The following is a 19,447-nucleotide window of genomic DNA, read 5'->3' as shown; positions in this document are numbered from 1 at the left end:
TTGTTATCGACGAGCTGTCAGCTTGTTATCGGTATATTATTGAATAATATCTATTTTTTATCGAACAAATGTCGATTTGCTATCAAAAAGCCACCGATTTGTTATCGAAAGAATATCGATTTTTTATCGAGGAAGTATCGATTTATTATTGATAAATTATGAATTTGTTATTACATTCGTAAATTTAATGAGTTTGAGACGTATACACAATATTTGCTCTTATTAAATTATTGAATTTGTTATGGAAAAATATCCAAACTTTTCGATAACAATTCGACCTTTTTTCCATATAGTTTGCTATCGATAACAAATCGCTAAATCGTCTGTACCTTGCCGATAACTCATCCAAAATAAATGTATAAGACGCCCATAAACCGTTGTCAACTATCCGATAACTCGGCGGTTCACAGATAAGTTTTTCGTTTACAACTCTGTAAGCTAATATGCATTTGTGTATGCATATGTACATACGCCTTAATAAAACGTGATTTATATTTTTTCGGTAAATAAAATCAGCTTTGGAAACTGTTATTACCGATATCTGCCTAGAAAGTTCAATGTGGTCATATTAAATCGTTACCGAAATGACTGGCCATCAGCATCGATAATACTCCCCAAGCAAGAAGAAGAACAAAAACAGACTCTAGATGGTTTTTTCGAATTAGGAATGCCCACTCCAGACTGCATACAGCACAACTGGGTACCATGCAACGTTCTCAGGTCCATTTTCAAATATTTTTCGTCGTCCATAATAACGCAAATAGTTTGTTTGCCAATTTGTGATTTCGTCTATTCGACGAATGTCAATTCGGTATATAACATTATTCTCCAATTGGGCTTCTGCTGATCCCTTTAGGTGGCTACTTCTTGGATTCCTTCGCCAAATCACCTTTAAAGCGCAAAAACGTTCTTGTTGTTGTTGTTGTAGCAGTGCTACGCCCCATCCGATAGGTGCGACCGATCACAAATTGTTATCGATATCCTCTAACGGGAGTCCAAGGAAACTTGCTGTTTCAACAGGGGTGGGCCATAATGAGAAGGGTGTTATAGGCGTTGGTTCCACATTACAATTAAAGAGATGGTTGGTGTCATGTGGGGACACATTGCAAGCAGTGCATACATTTTGTATGCCGGGGTTGATTCTGGATGTAAGGCGCGATAACCTCCGAAGAGATCTATGGCCGAGCTTCTCCTCCAATTTGCGTCGTCCTCCTCTTGATTTTCCCTACAAATTGGCCGGACGGGACCTACATGTTTTATGCCGACTCCGAACGGCATCTGCAAGACAGATGAGTTTTCACTGCGAGCTTTTCATGGCAGAAATACACCCGTAGCGCTTGCCAAACATTGCCGAGGGGCGACCCCGCTTAGAAAAATTGTCTTCTAATTGAAAAACCTTATTTCTAAAATTTTGATGCCACGGTGGCCGCCGTTGATTCTGGATAGGTAAGAGTTTAACCTGTTACAGTATCCAGATCGAAGTTGAGCTAGAGTGACTCGCGTTTCCCTAGGGAGTGTGCGTTCCTCTTCCGCAAGTTTTAGGTATTGTATTTTGCGTACTGGATACACCGGGCAATTCCTGACATAAAGGTCCGACGCCTGTTTGTGGAGTTCACTAAAGACCTGCTTGTGTTTTTTGGCTTCATACGGCTGAGTTGTCAGATTCCGTATTTACTCATAATGCTTACGGAGATGACTCCTTAAGCCCCTGGGCGGTGTTGGCTCATCAATCAGATGTCTGTTGGGATGCCCAGGTTTTTGGGTATTCAACAGGAACTGTTTGGTTAGCATCTCATTTCTCTCCCTGATGGGGAGTATTCTCGCCTCATTATGTAGATGGTGATCTGGGGACGTTCTTCGGGTGTTATAGGACAATCCTGTGAGTTTCGCTAACTATTTGCAACTAACATTGGGATTACTCGACCAAATGTAGAAACAATTTTTTTACGTAGCTCTTTGTTCCTTTTTTGTCGAAGTTGAAGGCTTGCCTATAGAAGCTAATATATTTTAAAAAATGCCACGAAACACCAATTCCAAAATAATTTGTTTTAATTTGAAAGTCTTGTAGGGAGTTTTAAATTTGCAAAGCTTTATGTACCAGTCCTTAGCGCTAAAGTTTGGCGAAAATTAAGAACTAGCGCGCTTTTCAGCAGGGAAGCGTTCGAAAGTAAACAAAAGGAAAGTTTGCCTTCCCACTCTACCCCAAATACCATGTCCCAGTATTGAAAGTTATAAATATCACAATTTACAATTTCCTTTAGATTGGAACACAACATATTTAAATGATATTTAAAAACTTTTTCAAGCCTCATGCAAATCGTTTCTGTAAACAAAGTTTTATATTATTATTACTATAACTTAATTACATAAACACTGTAGATATAAATTGCCAGCTAACTCATCTTTTGGCTGAAAAATATTTAAATTCATTTTGTTTTGTGTGCCACTCGTTAATAATATAAAACAACAATCAACGTTTTTTTCACAAACACGATTTGAGCATCGTGAGTGGTATAAAATTTACGTTTTAATACAAAATCATTGATAAATAATTAATATCACTAGCACAGTCATTATTAAAATGCTTGTTTCACGATCGACTTGCCTTGTTTTTGTGTGGGAAACACATTAAGGCAATGCAGGTAAGTTCTTATTATTTTTCCCTTATTGCTAAACACTATTTTGTTTTTGTACTCATGTATCTCATGTTGAGTACTTCATGCGTACATATGTATGTTATTTTAAAACAATAGACACTTCACACATTTTCTTTTTAAAGATTTTCTTTTCTTTTGCCTGTTGAAGTTTGTGTGATCCCTTTTCAAGTACATTACAATGCATTCAAGTGAACGTGGTTAACAGGTTTGAAAATTAAATTATATTTGTTGTTGTTTTCGCAGGATATAGGTATGTACAATATGCGCTAGTGATGTGCGGCTTTGAAATAGTTTGAGAGCCGTTACTATTGAGTCCAGGGTAAAAGTCTGGTTGAGGGGTCGACTGCTAATACGCTACCAAAAATATCGAGAGAGGTGTCAATCGACGCGTCTTGACATCAGTATTAATAATCCGAAGGCGGAAAATAAAAAGTTTAACTCGTTCAAAAGAAGTTTACAATAAACCGAAAAATTACCCGCGGATCCCTCCGAAACCGACGGTGGTATCCATAGTATTTTTGTGCAGAATACCTTCCTGCGTTGGCGGCCTTCATCCGCGCTTTTAAAAAATTACCCTGGCTGGGTCCAACACCGATTTGGAGACCAAACCTTTAACCGCGCAAAATACTTATGCCCCTATTACCGTTTACAACTCAGATTTTTTGTACACACCAATGCAGAAAGGTGTTGGACTCAATAAGGGTTATATTTACAAATCGCGGCCGGAGGCCGCCAACGCAAAAAGGTGGAAAGCGAGTAATTAAACCTTTTTTTAAATTCATTTATACAATCTTTATAATCAGCAATTTTGTACATATTTATAGGAAAAACAAGTTTTCAACAAAAGATTACATTGAACATCTTTTTAACCTTGTGAAGCAACATTCCGAAGTTGGACGAGGCAGGGCGCAGTTCGGATGCAGCCAAAATAGGTAAAATTATGCGAACCTCTTTATTAACTGTAGAGTACAACACTAAAACCATTTCCACAGCGTTTTTGATAGCTGCCATCAGCAAGGAGTGTAGTTTTAAAATAGGGGTACAGCCATCCCTCGAACAATATTCTTCCTTACTTAACCGAAAATAACTTACAAATCTGCAAAATAACTTCATTAGAAACTCATTATTTGTCACTTAAACGTTTTCTTACTTGGTGCTTGGTAGTTCCAAGGAATTGGAGTGATCATGCGAATTATTTCCGTTTTCGCGACATGCCAATTTTGTCACCAAAACTTTCGTCGTTATAAAATGAATTTAATATTATTTAATTGATATCCATTTTGATATATATAAAAAATCAATCTTGCAAATGCTTGAATTCCGCCACAATGATAAGCTGTTCATTTATCTGTCAAATCATCACATTTTTAGGTTGGCAACATCAATTCAACTTCAACTGAAATAAGTTGTAATTCGTAATACCAAACAGGAGCTGAGTTGTCTTAAAGTTGAGTTTTTATACTCAGTTGAGTAGAGCTCACAGAGTATATTAACTTTGATTGGATAACGGTTGGTTGTACAGGTATGAAGGAATCGAGATAGATATAGACTTCCATATATCAAAATCATCAGTATCGAAAAAAAATTTGATTGAGCCATGTCCGTCCGTCCGTCCGTCTGTCCGTTAACACGATAAATTGAGTAAATTTTGAGGTATCTTGATGAAATTTGGTATGTAGGTTCCTGGGCACTCATCTCAGATCGCTATTTAAAATGAACGATTTCGGACTATAACCACGCCCACTTTTTCGATATCGAAAATTTCGAAAAACCGAAAAAGTGCGATAATTCATTGCCAAAGACGGATAAATCGATGAAACTTGGTAGATGAGTTGAACTTATGACGCAGAATAGAAATTTAGTAAAATTTTGGACAATGGACGTGGCACCACCCACTTTTAAAAGAAGGTAATTTAAAAGTTTTGCAAGCTGTAATTTGGCAGTCGTTGAAGATATCATGATGAAATTTGGCAGGAACGTTACTCCTATTACTATATGTATGCTTAATAAAAATTAGCAAAATCGGAAAACGACCACGCCCACTTAAAAAAAAAAATTTAAGTCAAATTTTAACAAAAAATTTCATATCTTTACAGTATATAAGTAAATTATGTCAACATTCAACTCCATTAATGATATGGTGCAACAAAATACAAAAATAAAAGAAAATTTCAAAATGGGCGTGGCTCCGCCCTTTTTCATTTAATTTGTCTAGGATACTTTTAATGTCATAAGTCGAACAAAAATTTACCAATCCTTGTGAAATTTTCTAGAGCATAGACTCTATGACGATAACTGTTTTCTGCGAAAATGGGCGAAATCGGTTGAATCCACGCCCAGTTTTTATACACAGTCGACCGTCTGTCCTTCCGCTCTGCCGTTAACACGATAACTTGAGCAAAAATCGATGTATTTTACTAAACTCAGTTCACGTACTTATCTGAACCCACTTTGTATTGGTATAAAAAATGGCCGAAGTCCGACCATGACCACGCCCACTTTTTCGATATCGAAAATTACGAAAAATGAAAAAAATGCCATAATTCTATACCAAATACGAAAAAAGGGATGAAACATGGTAATTGGATTGGGTTATTGACGCAAAATATAATTTTAGAAAAAAACTTTGTAAAATGGGTGTGACACCTACCATATTAAGTAGAAGAAAATGAAAAAGTTCTGCAGGGCGAAACCAAAAGCCCTTCAAATCTTGGCAGGAATACTGTTCGTGGTATTATATATATAAATAAATTAGCGGTACCCAATAGATGATGTTCTGGGTCACCCTGGTCCACATTTTGGTCGATATCCCGAAAAAGCCTTCACATATACAACTACCACCACTCCCTTTTGAAACCCTCATTAATATATTTAATTTGATACCCATATCATACAAACACATTATAGAGTAACCCCTGGTCCACCTTTATGGCGATATCTCGAAAACGCGTCCACCTATAGATCTAAGGCCCACTCCCTTTTAAAATACTCATTAACACCTTTCATTTGATACCCATATCGTACAAACAAATTCTAGAGTCACCCCTGGTCCACCTTTATGGCGATATCTCGAAAAGGTGTCCACCTATAGAACTAAGGCCCACTCCCTTTTAAAATACTCATTAACACCTTTCATTCGATATCCATATCGTACAAACAAATTCTAGAGTCACCCCTGGTCTACCTTTATGGCGATATCTCGAAAAGGCGTCCACCTATAGAACTAAGGCCCACTCCCCTTTAAAATACTCAATAACACCTTTCATTCTATACCCAAATAGTACAAACAAATTCTATAGTCACTCCTGGTCCACCTTTATGGCGACATCTCTAAAAGGCGTCCACCTATAGAACTAAGGCCCACTCCCTTTTAAAATACTCATTAACACCTTTCATTTGATACCCATATCGTACAAACAAATTCTAGAGTCACCCCTGGTCCACCTTTATGGCGATATCTCGAAAAGACACCCACCTTTAGAACTAACCTTTCATTTGATACCCATATCTTACAAACAAATTCTAGAGTCACCCCTGGTCCACCTTTATGGCGATATCTCGAAAAGGCACCCACCTATAGAACTAAGGCCCACTCCCTTTTAAAATACTCATTAACACCTTTCATTTGATACCCATATCGTACAAAGAAATTCTAGAGTCACCCCTGGTCCACCTTTAAGGCGATATCTCGAAAAGCGTCCACCTATAGAACTACGCCCACGTCCTTTTAAAATACTCATTAACACCTTTCATTTGATACCCATATCGTACAAACAAATTCTAGAGTCACCCCTGGTCCACCTTTATGGCGATATCCCTAAATGGCGTCCACCTATAGAACTATGGCCCACTCCCTCTTTAAATACTCTTTAATACCTTCCATTTGATACACATGTCATACAAACACATTCCAGGGTTACCCTAGGTTCATTTTCCTACATGGTGGTTTTCCCTTATTTTGTCTCCAAAGCTCTCAGCTGAGTATGTAATGTTCGGTTACACCCGAACTTAGCCTTCCTTACTTGTTTTAATTACAATCCAACTAAGTTGAGTTGAAAATCGCCAACTTCAACTGCAAATATCTCCGGACAGAGATACAATTTTGCTTTTCCGCCTTCGGATTATTGTTGTCGAGGTCAATAAGCGACACCTCTCTCTCGATATTTTTTGATTTTTTAAGAGCATTTATTAAGAGTCGACCCCTCAACTAGACTTTTACCGAGTCCAGTTAAAAGTACACCTGGATATTTGGTACTTGCTTTTTTTCTTACCTAAAATATTAGCCACATCCGTTTCCTCCTGATCGGAGCGGCCTGCTACACGATAATTGGGCGATGTCTCTGAATCGCGGGATGTATCTTCGTCCGCTTGTGTTTTGCTGCTTGAACGACTGTTTATTTCACTTTTAAATGCAAGATTGCATATTATATAAATTAATATGATAAAAACATAAGGAAAAAGAGCTTACCTCGGGAAACGGCTTGCGCCATTTGGACGCAACGCACTTCCTTTCTGATTCAGATGACGTGAGCATAAGCCGCGTCGCTGAGATTCTTTAGAGCACATGCCACATAGGCGACGCCATTGTTTTCCGTTATACTTTTTCCGTACACCAGACTCCGATTGTACAATGTCACCTTTTTTGAAGCGATGTGGTGTAGTTGCTTGAGATCTGAAAGTACAAAGCATTGTGAAAGTATGGGATATGATGATTATATTGAGTAAGATTTTGGAGTGTTTTTGGGGGGAATGGAATGACTTGCAGAAGGTTTCGCACTAACTGTAAAATGATGTGTCCGAAGAATCTAAATACGTGACCTGAATATACTCTTAGAAAAGGGCTATAAGGTTGAGTTATGCGAGGCGCAAAAAAAAAGTGTAGTACCAAGTTCTTGTGAAGTTCGTAGTGAAAACATACAGGTGAACGTCTAGAAAACCTATGTTTTTAAATTAACTACAGCCACGACAGAGTCAACTTTACCAGAATCAAATAATTTCCGGCTGTTTGAGAAGAGTTTCGTTGCCTTGTTATCGGTAACAGCCGATACCGACCAGTTATTGTTTTACTATCGACTTATTATCGAAGCGAAACTATCGTCAAGATATCGGCTTGTTATCGACGAGATACAGATGTGATCGGTTTGATATAGAGGTTTTATTGGCATCTGTTGAAATTGATAACTTCTCGATATCAAGTCAATAACACCCGATAACAAATTAGTAACACTCCGATAACAAATCCGACACTTTTCGATATCAAATCGATACGTTGTTGATGACATATCGATAACTTTTCGATAATTAATCGACAACCTTTCGATAACAAACCAATAATTCGACGTAAAAAATCGATAGATCATAGATCGATATCAAATTTATAAGACGTCTGTCTATACATACCTCGTCAAAAAGAAATGGACTAAACAAAAAAACAGTCCAACGTTAACACTTAGATATGAAATTGAAAACATGCCGTTCGATTTCTGTTCCGTCTTCGGTTTTGACCTCTAAACTTTCTTCTCCTCTCTCATCTCCTCCCCTTTCCTTACATTCCACTTACAAGACTACGCCTACTTTTACGCTATTTAACGGAAGGGCTAGGATCTGTTGCTATTATCGTGCAGTGAAACTAAGGTAAGTCTTTCTTGTGGGGAAGGGAGCTTCGAGATAAAGGAATTAAATAATAGTGGGTATGGGAATGTAGCTGCGTTCTATAGCTGATCAATGGAATAACATAGAGGAACCATTCTGTGACACGAAGAGAGCGGTTGGCATTAGTAGAGTGCATTTATCATTTTCATAAGCACATCTCCGGCAGCAATTCCTAGTCAGGATAGACCATAAAAAATGGTTCAAATGGTTTCTGCAGTTCCGTAATCTTACAATGTACTGAGCATTGCAAAGGAAGCACCCATGAAAATGCGAATGCCATTTTGCGAAGACCATGGAACTTGTTATGCAAACGCTGTTCGAAAGATGGTGCTTTGGAAAGGGATTATAGATGTCCGCTTGATGACGAAACACCTATGGACGAGTTGGATATAAAGCATTTGTACAAGTGTCAACAAGAAGGTCGTCTTGGGGCACGTGTAATACAGGGGCTCGTGCAAAAGGAGCGACCAACACGAGAGGAGATGACCAGAGCGCCCCCTTGCGAAGTAGGTTTAGGCAGGCTTAAAGTTTGTGCAAACTAGTAGTTGTTCCAACCGAAAATAGCTTCCCTGATGTCACCAATTAGGAGGAGATGCTTTTGGATTAACGAAATTTACTTGTTCAACTTTTCATAACGAACGGCACTCAAAAAGTAATTCCTCATAATTTTCTAAAGTAACTTAGCTTTTTAAATGCCATCAAATTTCATTTTATACAGGAATTCAAAAAAATAAAGTAAAAATTGGCGACACCAGAATTTCGATTTATTCAACAGTTTAAAAATATTATTCGTGGGACTGCCTCTTCCGGGCGGACGGTTCCACAGCACCAGCAAACGATTGAAGAGAGCCCTACATCCTTGTTTTTTTCCTAAAATGCCTTAAAAATCAGTGGAAAGACGCCCTTTACCAGACAAAAATATAATTAAATGTTCGAAACCATTAAGCGAGACCATACCTTGGAGTGCTGGACGTGCTGCCACGACTTTGCACGCTGCTTCGTTTGCTGCCTGCCGATAACTTCTCGGGATCACCATCACCCAGCGTATAGCCATCAATTTGCACACCCTTTAATTCATCATCCGATTCAAATTCATCATATTGACGTGATTGTCGCCTCTGCAAATCATCGGATGGCGATTGTGAGAGTATTGCCACAGTTGAGTGCTGTTGTTGTTGTTGTGACACAGCAATCTCAGACATTGTACCAGCACCAAAATTGTTACCATTTGGGGTTTTGCTATGCCCGGCGGCTGATGATGTGGTTGCACTAACCAATATCGTTTGACCATTTCCACCAACAATTTGAAATGGTGATGTGGCTGTCGTACGATAGTAGTCTTCTGGTTTTTGCAGATGTTGTTGCGTGGTGACAAATGACGTCATGTGCGCAGGCAGTTGCTGTGTGCCACCGGTGGGTGTTAAATGTGCAGGTATTTTGTTGCTATCATAACGCATCGCTACATAAGTTTGTTGTTGTGTATGATGGCTGGTGTGGTTTTTATGTCCAGACAGATTTGTACTGCTGCCAACAGTAACGCGGTGTTGTTGTTGTGGAGGCGTTAGCAATGCTGCATGCGATCCACTTAGTTTGTGCGGATTTAGATGTTGCTGCTGCTGTTGTTGTTGTGGTGGAGGTGAAAGTTCGCGTAATTCATCCCACCATGGTGGGAGTAGAAGGCGGAGATCGGCGCGCTTCACCTTTTTGAACTGTAATAAGATATAATGGGAAAATAATTAGAAGTAATGTATTGCATTGTATAATCATTATTTTCTGGTAAATATTTATAATTTTGAGAGTACGAAATAAAAATACAAATAAGAAAACAGATAATGACATTAGATGCTCAATCAAAGAGCAGAGGGAATGCCATTTCTGCCACTTTCTGCCACTAACTATGCTTTGCGACAGTTTTCTGATAGCGTCACCCTGATAAATTATTGTTGTATGTTATATGTGCTCACATGTAACATACGACATTATTTTATTCAGTCGACAATATGCAAATGTGAACTTTTGTGTGTGTTTGTTATTGTTATGTATGCAAAGATTTAATAACTTTAATTTCTTTATTTAATCCTATTAAACATTGCATTTGCGATAGACACATCTTACCACTTTTCCCCCCACAACTACTCACTTTTGTATGCATGCGTTGAAAGTGGGTCGGTATGAACCACCAATTTTATGAAAAAATATTTCTGAAATATTTGTAAAGCCGTGACCAAAGTTTCACGTTGATATCTCTACTGGAAGTATTTTTGGCCACCAACTCCATATAAAACCGACCACTGTCCAAAGTCAAGTTTTATACCAGCATGCATATTATCTTCAATATTACTAAATCTACTATAAACATGGTCCATACAGGTCCCTGATTCTGGCCTAGTAACCTCATGAATGAAGGAATATAAACCACGTTCTGCTAGGAGCGCAAGATAGTTGCCTAGCATAAAATGGGTGCTCATTAAATCAAAATCGCCTAATATAACAATATTTGATGCTTTTTCTCTACTTAAAAACAGAGAGAATTCCTCATGGAATAATTTTAAAAAGATAGTGAGTGAAATCTATACAGACATACAAAAGTGAAAGGTACATTGCATATTTGCAATGAAATTTTTATTACATCAGCGCTTGACCACATACTCGCAAAAATCACGTATAAAAACTCCAACACCACCAGCAGTAGACGAGTCATTTGTATTTGAAAAAAAAAAAAAAAAAAATTATAACTAGGAATACCATAGTCATTTGTTTCATAAGAAACAAGTAAGGAAGGCATTACATACTCAGCTGAAAGCTTTGGAGACAAAATAAGAGAAAATCACCATGTAGGAAAATGAACCTAAGGTAACCCTGGAATGTGTTTGTATGACATGTGTATCAAATGGAAGGTATTAAATAGTATTTAAAGAGGGAGTGGGCCATAGTTCTATAGGTGGACGCCATTTAGGGATATCGCCATAAAGGTGGACCAGGGGTGACTCTAGAATTTGTTTGTACGATATGGGTATCAAATGAAAGGTGTTAATGAGTATTTTAAAAGGGCGTGGGCGTAGTTCTATAGGTGGACGCTTTTCGAGATATCGCCTTAAAGGTGGACCAGGGGTGACTCTAGAATTTCTTTGTACGATATGGGAATCAAATGAAAGATGTTAATTAGTATTTTAAAAGGGAGTGGGCGTTAGTTCTATAGGTGGACCCCTTTTCGAGATATCGCCATAGAGGTGGACCAGGGGTGGCTCTAAAATGTGTTTGTACGATATGGGTATCAAATTAAAGTATTAATGAGGGTCTTAAAAGGGAGTAAACCTTAGTTGTATATGTGAAGGCGTTTTAGAGATATCGGACCAGGGTGACCCAGAATATCATCTGTCCGGTACAGCTAATTTATTTATATATGTAATACCACGAACAGTATTCCTGTAATGATTCCAAGGGCTTTGGATTTCGCCCTGCAGAACTTTCTCATTTTCTTCTACTTAATATGGGTGATACCTACCATACAAACGTTATATTTTGCGTCAATAAACCAATCCTATTACCATGTTCCATCCCTTTTTTCGTATTTGGTATAGAATTATGGCATTTTTTAATTTTTCGTAATTTTCAATATCGATATTTCGGCCATTTTTTATACTAAGATAAAGTAGTTCAGATAAGTACGTGAACTAAGTTTAGTAAAGATATATAGATTTTTGCTCAAGTTATCGTGCTAACGGCCGAGCGGAAGGACAGACGGTCGCCTGTGTATAAAAACTGGGCGTGTCTTCGACCGATTTCACCCATTTTCACAGAAAACAGTTATCGTTAAAGAAGCTATGACCTTACCAAATTTCACAAGGATTGGTAAATTTTTGTTCAACTTATGTCATTAACAGTATTCTAGACAAATTAAATGAAAAAGGACGGGGTCACGCCCATTTTGAAATTTTGTTTTATTTTTTTATTTTGTTGCACCATATCATTACTGGAGTTGCATGTTGACATAATTTACTTATATACTGTAAATATGTTAAATTTTTTGTTAAAATTTTACTTTTAAAAATATTTTTTTTTAAAAAGTGGGCGTGTTCGTTATCCGATTTTGCTAATTTTTATTTAGCACACATATAATGTAATAGGAGTAACGTCCATGATATCTTCAACGTCTGCCAAATTACAGCTTGCAAAAATTACCTTCTTTTAAAAGTGGGCGGTGCCATGCCCATTGTCCAAAATTTTACTAATTTTCTATTCTGCGTCATAAGGTCAACCCACCTACCAAGTTTCATCGCTTTATCCGTCCTTGGTAATGAATTATCGCAGTTTTTCGGTTTTTCGAAATTTTCGATATCGAAAAAGTGAGCGTGGTTATAGTCCGATTTCGTTCATTTTAAATAGCGATCTGAGATGAGTGCCCAGGAACGTACATACCAAATTTCATTAAGATACCTCAAAATTTTCTCAAGTTATCGTGTTTAGGGACGGACGGATGGACATGGCTAAATTAATTTCTTTTTTCGCTCACATCATTTTGATATATAGAAGTCTATATCTAGCTCGATTAGGTTATGCCATTACAGGGTACCGTTATGTGAACAAAATTAATATACTCTGTGAGCTCTGATCAGCTGAGTATAAAAATCCAAATTTTTGAGACGAATATAATATCGGGAAGATTAACAAAGGATTGTAAAGGTATTGGAATATGTTAACTTTGAATTATGTAAACTAAGAGTGTATTTAAAGGATGTTTTGTTAGGTTGGCCTAGGTTGAGTATCGCGAACCTAGGAACTTTCCACATTTCCACCAATTCGGCAAAACGAGATATGTATATAGATGAACTATGTACGCCGGCAAGGTTCTACAGCTCCGTACTACATCCGCATTTATCAGTTGAATTTTAAAGTTTTAAAGAAAATATGGCTATCAGCAAACATCGTTACATTGGTCTCAAAGCCTGTACTGTGATAGAGCGGTCTATAGACTCTCTATATCTCATAGACCTCTGTCGAAGAAACTTATCTACACATAGATGCTTTGAGTAAAGCCTAGGCCTAGTTTTACTTTCTATTTTTCAGTCGTCTGTGTCGACTGAAATGTCACTGTCTCCGGTTCTTCTCTTGAAGGATACATTTTGTTCTGTACCTGGAATCAAGAATTAACGTTAGGCCAGTTTTGAAATCGTTTTATGGCCATATTGCAATGTTATTGTTGCCTGCTCGTAGTCGGTTGGTTTCCACATGTTCAATCCTCTCTTTTTTGATCTTTCCACAACATTCCTTTTCTAGCTTAGTTTTGAGCGGAGAATTAGACGTCATACTTACTGAAATTTAGCGAAAAATAACTTTAGCCAATAAATACTACTTTGGACTAGGTCGGCAATTGATAAGTAATCTCCTCTCTCGGCAAACGAAAATCATGCTCTACAAGTCATTTACCGTACACTTCGTGCTTTATGGTGCAGAAGCATGAACCATGACAATAGCCGTGTTTTTTAACACGCGTATATCCGTTTACGCTTAAACTTTATATTGACTGCTAAGAGACAAACTATAAATACACCTCTGAAATTGCTGCGCATAAATTTTGTCCTACTAAATTTCAATACGCATTATACTCAGATGTAACTGAAATATGTGTCTTTGTTTCACCCTCTACACTATTTCTATGTATTCTATGGTGTCCACAATTCATCGCAACTGATTCAGCTATATGTTATACCCTATGGCCATCAGAGCGTTGCGTCTCCGCTTTTCGGTACACCCTGTTGCTGTAGCTAGTTATTTAACCACAGCCGCTAGATGGGTCTCCTAAGCATTATCTAAGCGAAGATAGGCGTTTTTTTACACGCGCAAACGAAACGTATACGCGCGTGTTAAAAAACACGGCTAATATCACATTAGGCGGATCTGGGAGTGTTCGAGAGAAAAGCTCTTCGAAAAATTTGTTGGCTACTACGCGTCGGCGAAGGCGAGGGGCGAGGAAGATTTATTGTTGGGCTGTACGAGCTTTATGCAGACATCAGCATAGTCCAGCGAATTAAAACACAGCGCCTATGCTAAAAGATGATGCTCTTAAAAAATAGTCTTATCGGAACCCGCCTATGGAAGAAGAGGAATTTCGCTGGAAGGACCAGGTGGAAAAAGATTTAAATTCCCTTGGTGTGACCAATTGACGTAAGTTTGCCCAATTAAAAGCGATTGGACCGCCATAGCCGTTTTAACGGTTAAGCGCCAATTAAGTAACACATTGGGCTTTGGAAGGGATATTTAATGTGGTGACATTGAGAGAGAATAAGCAGGACAAGCTCCGTTTTGTGGGATCCATCCGTAGCCCGGTTTGCCCTGCCCCTAGCGAAATGCCGGAAAGTGACATGAGTTCACTTATCATAGGAAGGAATTTACGAAAACACTTCTCGAAGGTAAGGTAAGTATTGCGGATAAGGGCAGCCTTTTGTTGGATATTTACCAGGTACACTCCGGTACCGGGTTTTAAGACATATTTTGCGGCAGGCACGCTGACCGAATATATATTGGAATGAATTTAGTTTGGGAATAAATCGCTTTCAGTGTTGTGCCCTTTTCAAGGTAATTTTTTTCCTTAACTTAAATTGACTAAATGATATTATTTAGCGAATAACTTACAACTGGCGTTGAGTCCGTATTAATTTGGACTGTAAATTGTTTTGTATGTGTATTAATTTCCGCAACAAAGCCTTCCACAAAAACATAACCCGCACGTCCTTCAATTTGACTGCGCACACACACACGCGTATCCAAATTAATCTGTAAGAATAAACAGGGATAGACCGTTAAAAGAGAATAAAAGATAGGCCATTAACTAGGTCAATAGGCAACTTACATCAGCTAATGGTGGACTAGCGTCCAATATCACATTGAAACGCCCATTACCCAATACGTCGGTATAAAGTTGTGTACAATTTTCTGGCGGATCGAATTCTACAAAAAGTGAATTCGGCGGCGGCGGCTGCTGTTGCGGTTGTGGTGGTGGTGGCTGTGGTCTGCCACTGGATGAAGCGCAGGCTGAGTTGGAGTTGGAAGTAGGTGCGGTATCCGCAGTAGTATTAGTGCTGCTATTACCGTTGTGCGATGTCGTTTGGCGTATAATACCCGATGCATAAAAATTATTCAATTTGGCTAATACGCGCGTATTTGACCATTCGCTGAGATCTAAATTAGCTGATGCTGTTTGTGGTGGCTGTTGTTGTTGCTGGTGCTGCTGCATGACAACAAGTGATTGCTGTTGTTGTTGCAGATGTTGTTGGTAGACGAAGCGTTGCTGTTGCTGTTGTTGTGGCGTCACATTATTGCTAGTCGGTGTGTGAGTGCGACTATTGCTGTTGTTGCTGCTTAAGCTAACAGTCATAGCATTCTGAAGCTTGTAACTACTCGACGGTTGTGTGCTGCAAAAGAAAAGAAGAAGCACAAAATCTAACTAATTAAATATCTGGCATGAAATGACAAATTGTAATAAAAGAATTCGCAGGATCAACGGTAATAATTTGAAAATTGTTGCAATGAGTGATATCGGTTAATTAGTTGCGGGACGAGACATGGAGGCTTTTTCGATACTACCGATAAAATTAACAAATTTACGGAGCTTCCCTCAAGATGGGTTCATAAAACCTTTCCTATGGTTATCGCGAACCTATACAAATACCTTTTTGACTTAGAGAATCCAATATGTGGAATTCGGTAAATTAAAGACATTAGATATATGACAAAGGAATGACTTGATATCAAGAGAAAAGCTCTCCGGAACATTTATGTACCTGCGTGTGAGGTATAATAAGGTGTACGAGCTTTACGCTGACATTATGATAGCACAACCAATAAAACCCCAAAGGCTTCGTTGGCTAGGCATGTTATGCGAATGAATGAACATGCTCCGGCCAAGAAAGTATTTCAATCGACACCGCCGTTTTTCCGGAAGGCAGGTGGAGGAAGACTTGACTTCCCTTGGAGCTCGCAGATGGAGATAGCCGAAGGCTGTTAAACACCAATTAATGATGATGAATATTTATTCAGATTTTTGGGCCGCTATCAAAACACTAAGCTCTGCCACTGTGTGACTGTCAGGGATTGCTTGACCTCATTCTCTGTTGTATCGAAGTATTTTTGATAAAAAAAATTATCGGAGTGCAAGGTCATAAGGACGCTTGTGGCAACTGCAACGCTGATCTCTTGGTCTGGGCAGGTGATGAGAACGGCGTTGGAATTCCACTCGTCACTTGCTGACATCATACCTTGCCAGGTGCTATGGGCAGGAGGGATTGTGTATCCAAATTCATAGCTTCTCCGACCCAATTTTCAGTCTACTCAAGGCGAAGCTCTGGCGACCCTAAGTTAATCACGGAAGGGTCGGGCTATTACCGCGATGGTGACATTTTCCGGAACGTACCAGAGCAATATCCGGCAATAAACCAGTAACATCGACAAAACTTCACAAACGACTTTATGGCTACGAGAAGAAGTCGTCGCGAGTTTTTTTTAGCCAGTTATTGATTCTGAGCGTTCGGTGGATATATATATATATTTATATATATATATATATTCAGCCCAATTCTAAACCAAAATTCCGTGCGAGTTTTTTCCCTTCTCCCATTCCTCGTATTCTAAATAAAAATTCCTTGTGAGTTTTTTCACTTCTCCCTTTCCTCCTATTCTGAACAATGTTCGAAAAAGCGGAAACCGGTTATGGGAGAAAAGTATATATTATGAATGTGAGGGAGAGGGAGATTTCTCTGCCATTTCATAGGAGTTTTTTCACTAGTTAAATTAAAGGGGATACATCAAAATAGTTAAAGGAAATTGGTTCTTTTAAGAAAACACTTATTTGTACAAATTTGTGCCAAAATATCTATGAACATTCTACCACAATATTCTCACTGTTAATTCAACAACAACTACAACCACAATATTCTTTATTTTAAGTCGAAAAGTATATCATAAGCAACGGTAGAGCTCTTGGTATACATATTTGATGCAGCCATCCAGAAATTGCGCAAGGATTTTTTAATAAGGCTTAATTAGATTTTGGCATATGACGAAGGAACGAAGGACGAATTCATCTCAACTTGGCCGCCAGAAAATTGCTTTGCTGAATGAAAGCAGGCAACTCCGGCAGATTTGTGTTATGCGGCCGTCTTCTTCTTATGTTCCGCTGTTGATGTTGCTGTGGCACCAATTCATTACTCATTTCAGTGAATACCACATGAAATGCAATAAATACTGTGCATTGTTTATATTTTATTTCTTAATTTCCAACAAATTTGCAACAATAATTAAACTTTTCAATTTTTTAAACAAAATAAGAAATGTGCAACGAAATTTCAATTGACAAAACAGCTGACTTCGAAAATTCGAAATTCCTATTCCCCAATTATTGTTCTCCCTAGGAGAACAGAATTGGAGGAATTTTTCCGCGGGAATAAAAAAATCCGCGAGAATATTTAGAATTGGTCTGATTATATACAGTGATTGGACTGTTAGCTGAGACTGACGCTATGGGAGTCCAAACTCTATCCCTTAACTGTGTCAAGTTATTTAGCCTTTCCGAGGACGAGAAGTCAATATGTCGGCCGGGATTTAATAGACCCTTCGGAAGAAACTTCCAACAACGTCTGTCTTATTCGTAACGTTTTTCGCTAAATAATTGAAGAAACTTTCACAGTTAGCGAATGTGGTAACAAAAAAAGCGATTGGTATCTAAACTAGGCAAATGTCAGCCAACCTAACCTAACCACTGTTAATTTCACAGAACATAAATAAAATTTACCTTGTTATAATAACTCGCTTCTCTGGACTCTCCAGTGAGGTGGCTCCACGCCCAGCTGCCGTCATAATATTTATTCCACCACTAGTATTGCAATTATTGTTGGCGCCTGCGCCAACTAAAACACCCGCAGCTAATGTCGTCGTCGTTGTTGCCGTAATTGGACTTAGAGTCACCGATTGCGCCGGTGAATGGTGCTGTTGTTGTTGCTGCGGCGCTGATGAACGAATAGCTGTATAGGGCATTTCTGTTGATGGCGCGAGATCTGTTGCACTACTTGTTGTAGTTGTTGTTGTTGTTGTCCATGACGAACGATTCACAGCACCTGAACTAGCAATAATATTTGCGGTCATTGTTGTTGCAGCAACGTTGCCATTTCTTAAGCTCAACGGAGAATTGCCGCTATTGTTGTTGTTATTGCTACTATTCACGCTTTTCGCCGTCAAAAGCATATTTCGATCATGCCACGTTGTGTCAAATGTATCGTTCGTTGCCTCCGTTGTTGCGCTACCATCATTTTGTTGTTGTTGCTGCGGCTGCGGTGAGGTTTGCTGCCGATCCAGCTCGGCTGGATCGAATTTGCGTTTCTTGGGATGTTGACGCGGCGCCGACTGTTGGTAGCAAGCGGGAGTGTGTGATTGTTGTTGTTGCTGTAACTGTTGCTGTTGGTTAAAAGCATTTTGTTGCTGTTGCTGACCGGCAGCGTTTGTGCCGTTACCATTATTTGTTGCTGTTGTTGTTGCTGTTCCACACGTTGACACTAAGGTGGTTGTTGTTATTTGTGTTGCTGCTGCTGTTGCTGTTGCTGTCGACGACGATGGTATTACCATTTTGCTCGTCGCTGCAACAGCAAACCTTTTCTCGCTCGGCTCCTCGTCTGCGCCAGCAACAAGCTGCTGCTCAGCACGCTCTTTAATTGGACTTTGTTGTTGTTGGTGTGTGAAAAACTTATCTTGTATTTGGAGTTGTACTTGAAATGTTTTGCCGTTGTTTGGCCTATCTTGTTGTAGTTGGTGGTGTAATTGTTGTTTTGCTACGTATAATGCAGCCGTTGTTGCTGTTGCTCGGCCTGTGACCGCCTTAACCATTTTTTTGTTGTTGCGCGCAACATTGATTTACACTTTGGCAGCCGCATTGGGTGTGACAAATGCGCCTTGCGGCCTGTTCGTCGTAGCTGCCAGCTATGCAGTGCGTCCCAGTTTGGAGAATCGCAATATTTGATTTGGTCGGGGTGTCGAAACGAACTTCAAAATGCGATTTCGAATACTGTGGTTAAACTTTATTACAATTCAATTTGGCAGCATCTGAAAATATAAGAAAGATAAATTTTCGTAATTACATATTTATATATTAG

The 19,447-nt window shown here is 38.8% G+C and overlaps 1 protein-coding gene across 21 annotated transcripts in view; it reads right to left on the bottom strand.

The window, feature by feature from the left end:
• cic (Putative transcription factor capicua) overlaps positions 1 to 19,447 on the bottom strand; it is a 227,748-nt gene that overhangs the window by 43,620 nt on the left and 164,681 nt on the right. For all 21 annotated transcript variants that reach the window (XM_067789532.1, XM_067789583.1, XM_067789605.1 and 18 more), the window contains 6 exons: positions 18,097 to 19,397; positions 15,160 to 15,721; positions 14,943 to 15,083; positions 9,267 to 10,018; positions 7,126 to 7,329; positions 6,929 to 7,059 (listed from right to left, as the gene is read on the bottom strand). In XM_067789532.1, coding sequence (XP_067645633.1) covers positions 6,929 to 7,059; positions 7,126 to 7,329; positions 9,267 to 10,018; positions 14,943 to 15,083; positions 15,160 to 15,721; positions 18,097 to 19,181 — 2,875 coding nt within the window. In that variant the 5' untranslated portion in view covers positions 19,182 to 19,397. The remainder of the gene's footprint in view (positions 1 to 6,928; positions 7,060 to 7,125; positions 7,330 to 9,266; positions 10,019 to 14,942; positions 15,084 to 15,159; positions 15,722 to 18,096; positions 19,398 to 19,447) is intronic.

The sequence above is a fragment of the Eurosta solidaginis genome, chromosome 1 (genome assembly GCF_040869045.1).
Source record: "Eurosta solidaginis isolate ZX-2024a chromosome 1, ASM4086904v1, whole genome shotgun sequence".
Taxonomy (NCBI): Eukaryota; Metazoa; Arthropoda; class Insecta; order Diptera; family Tephritidae; genus Eurosta; species Eurosta solidaginis.
This window is presented reverse-complemented; position numbering and strand designations above follow the sequence as displayed.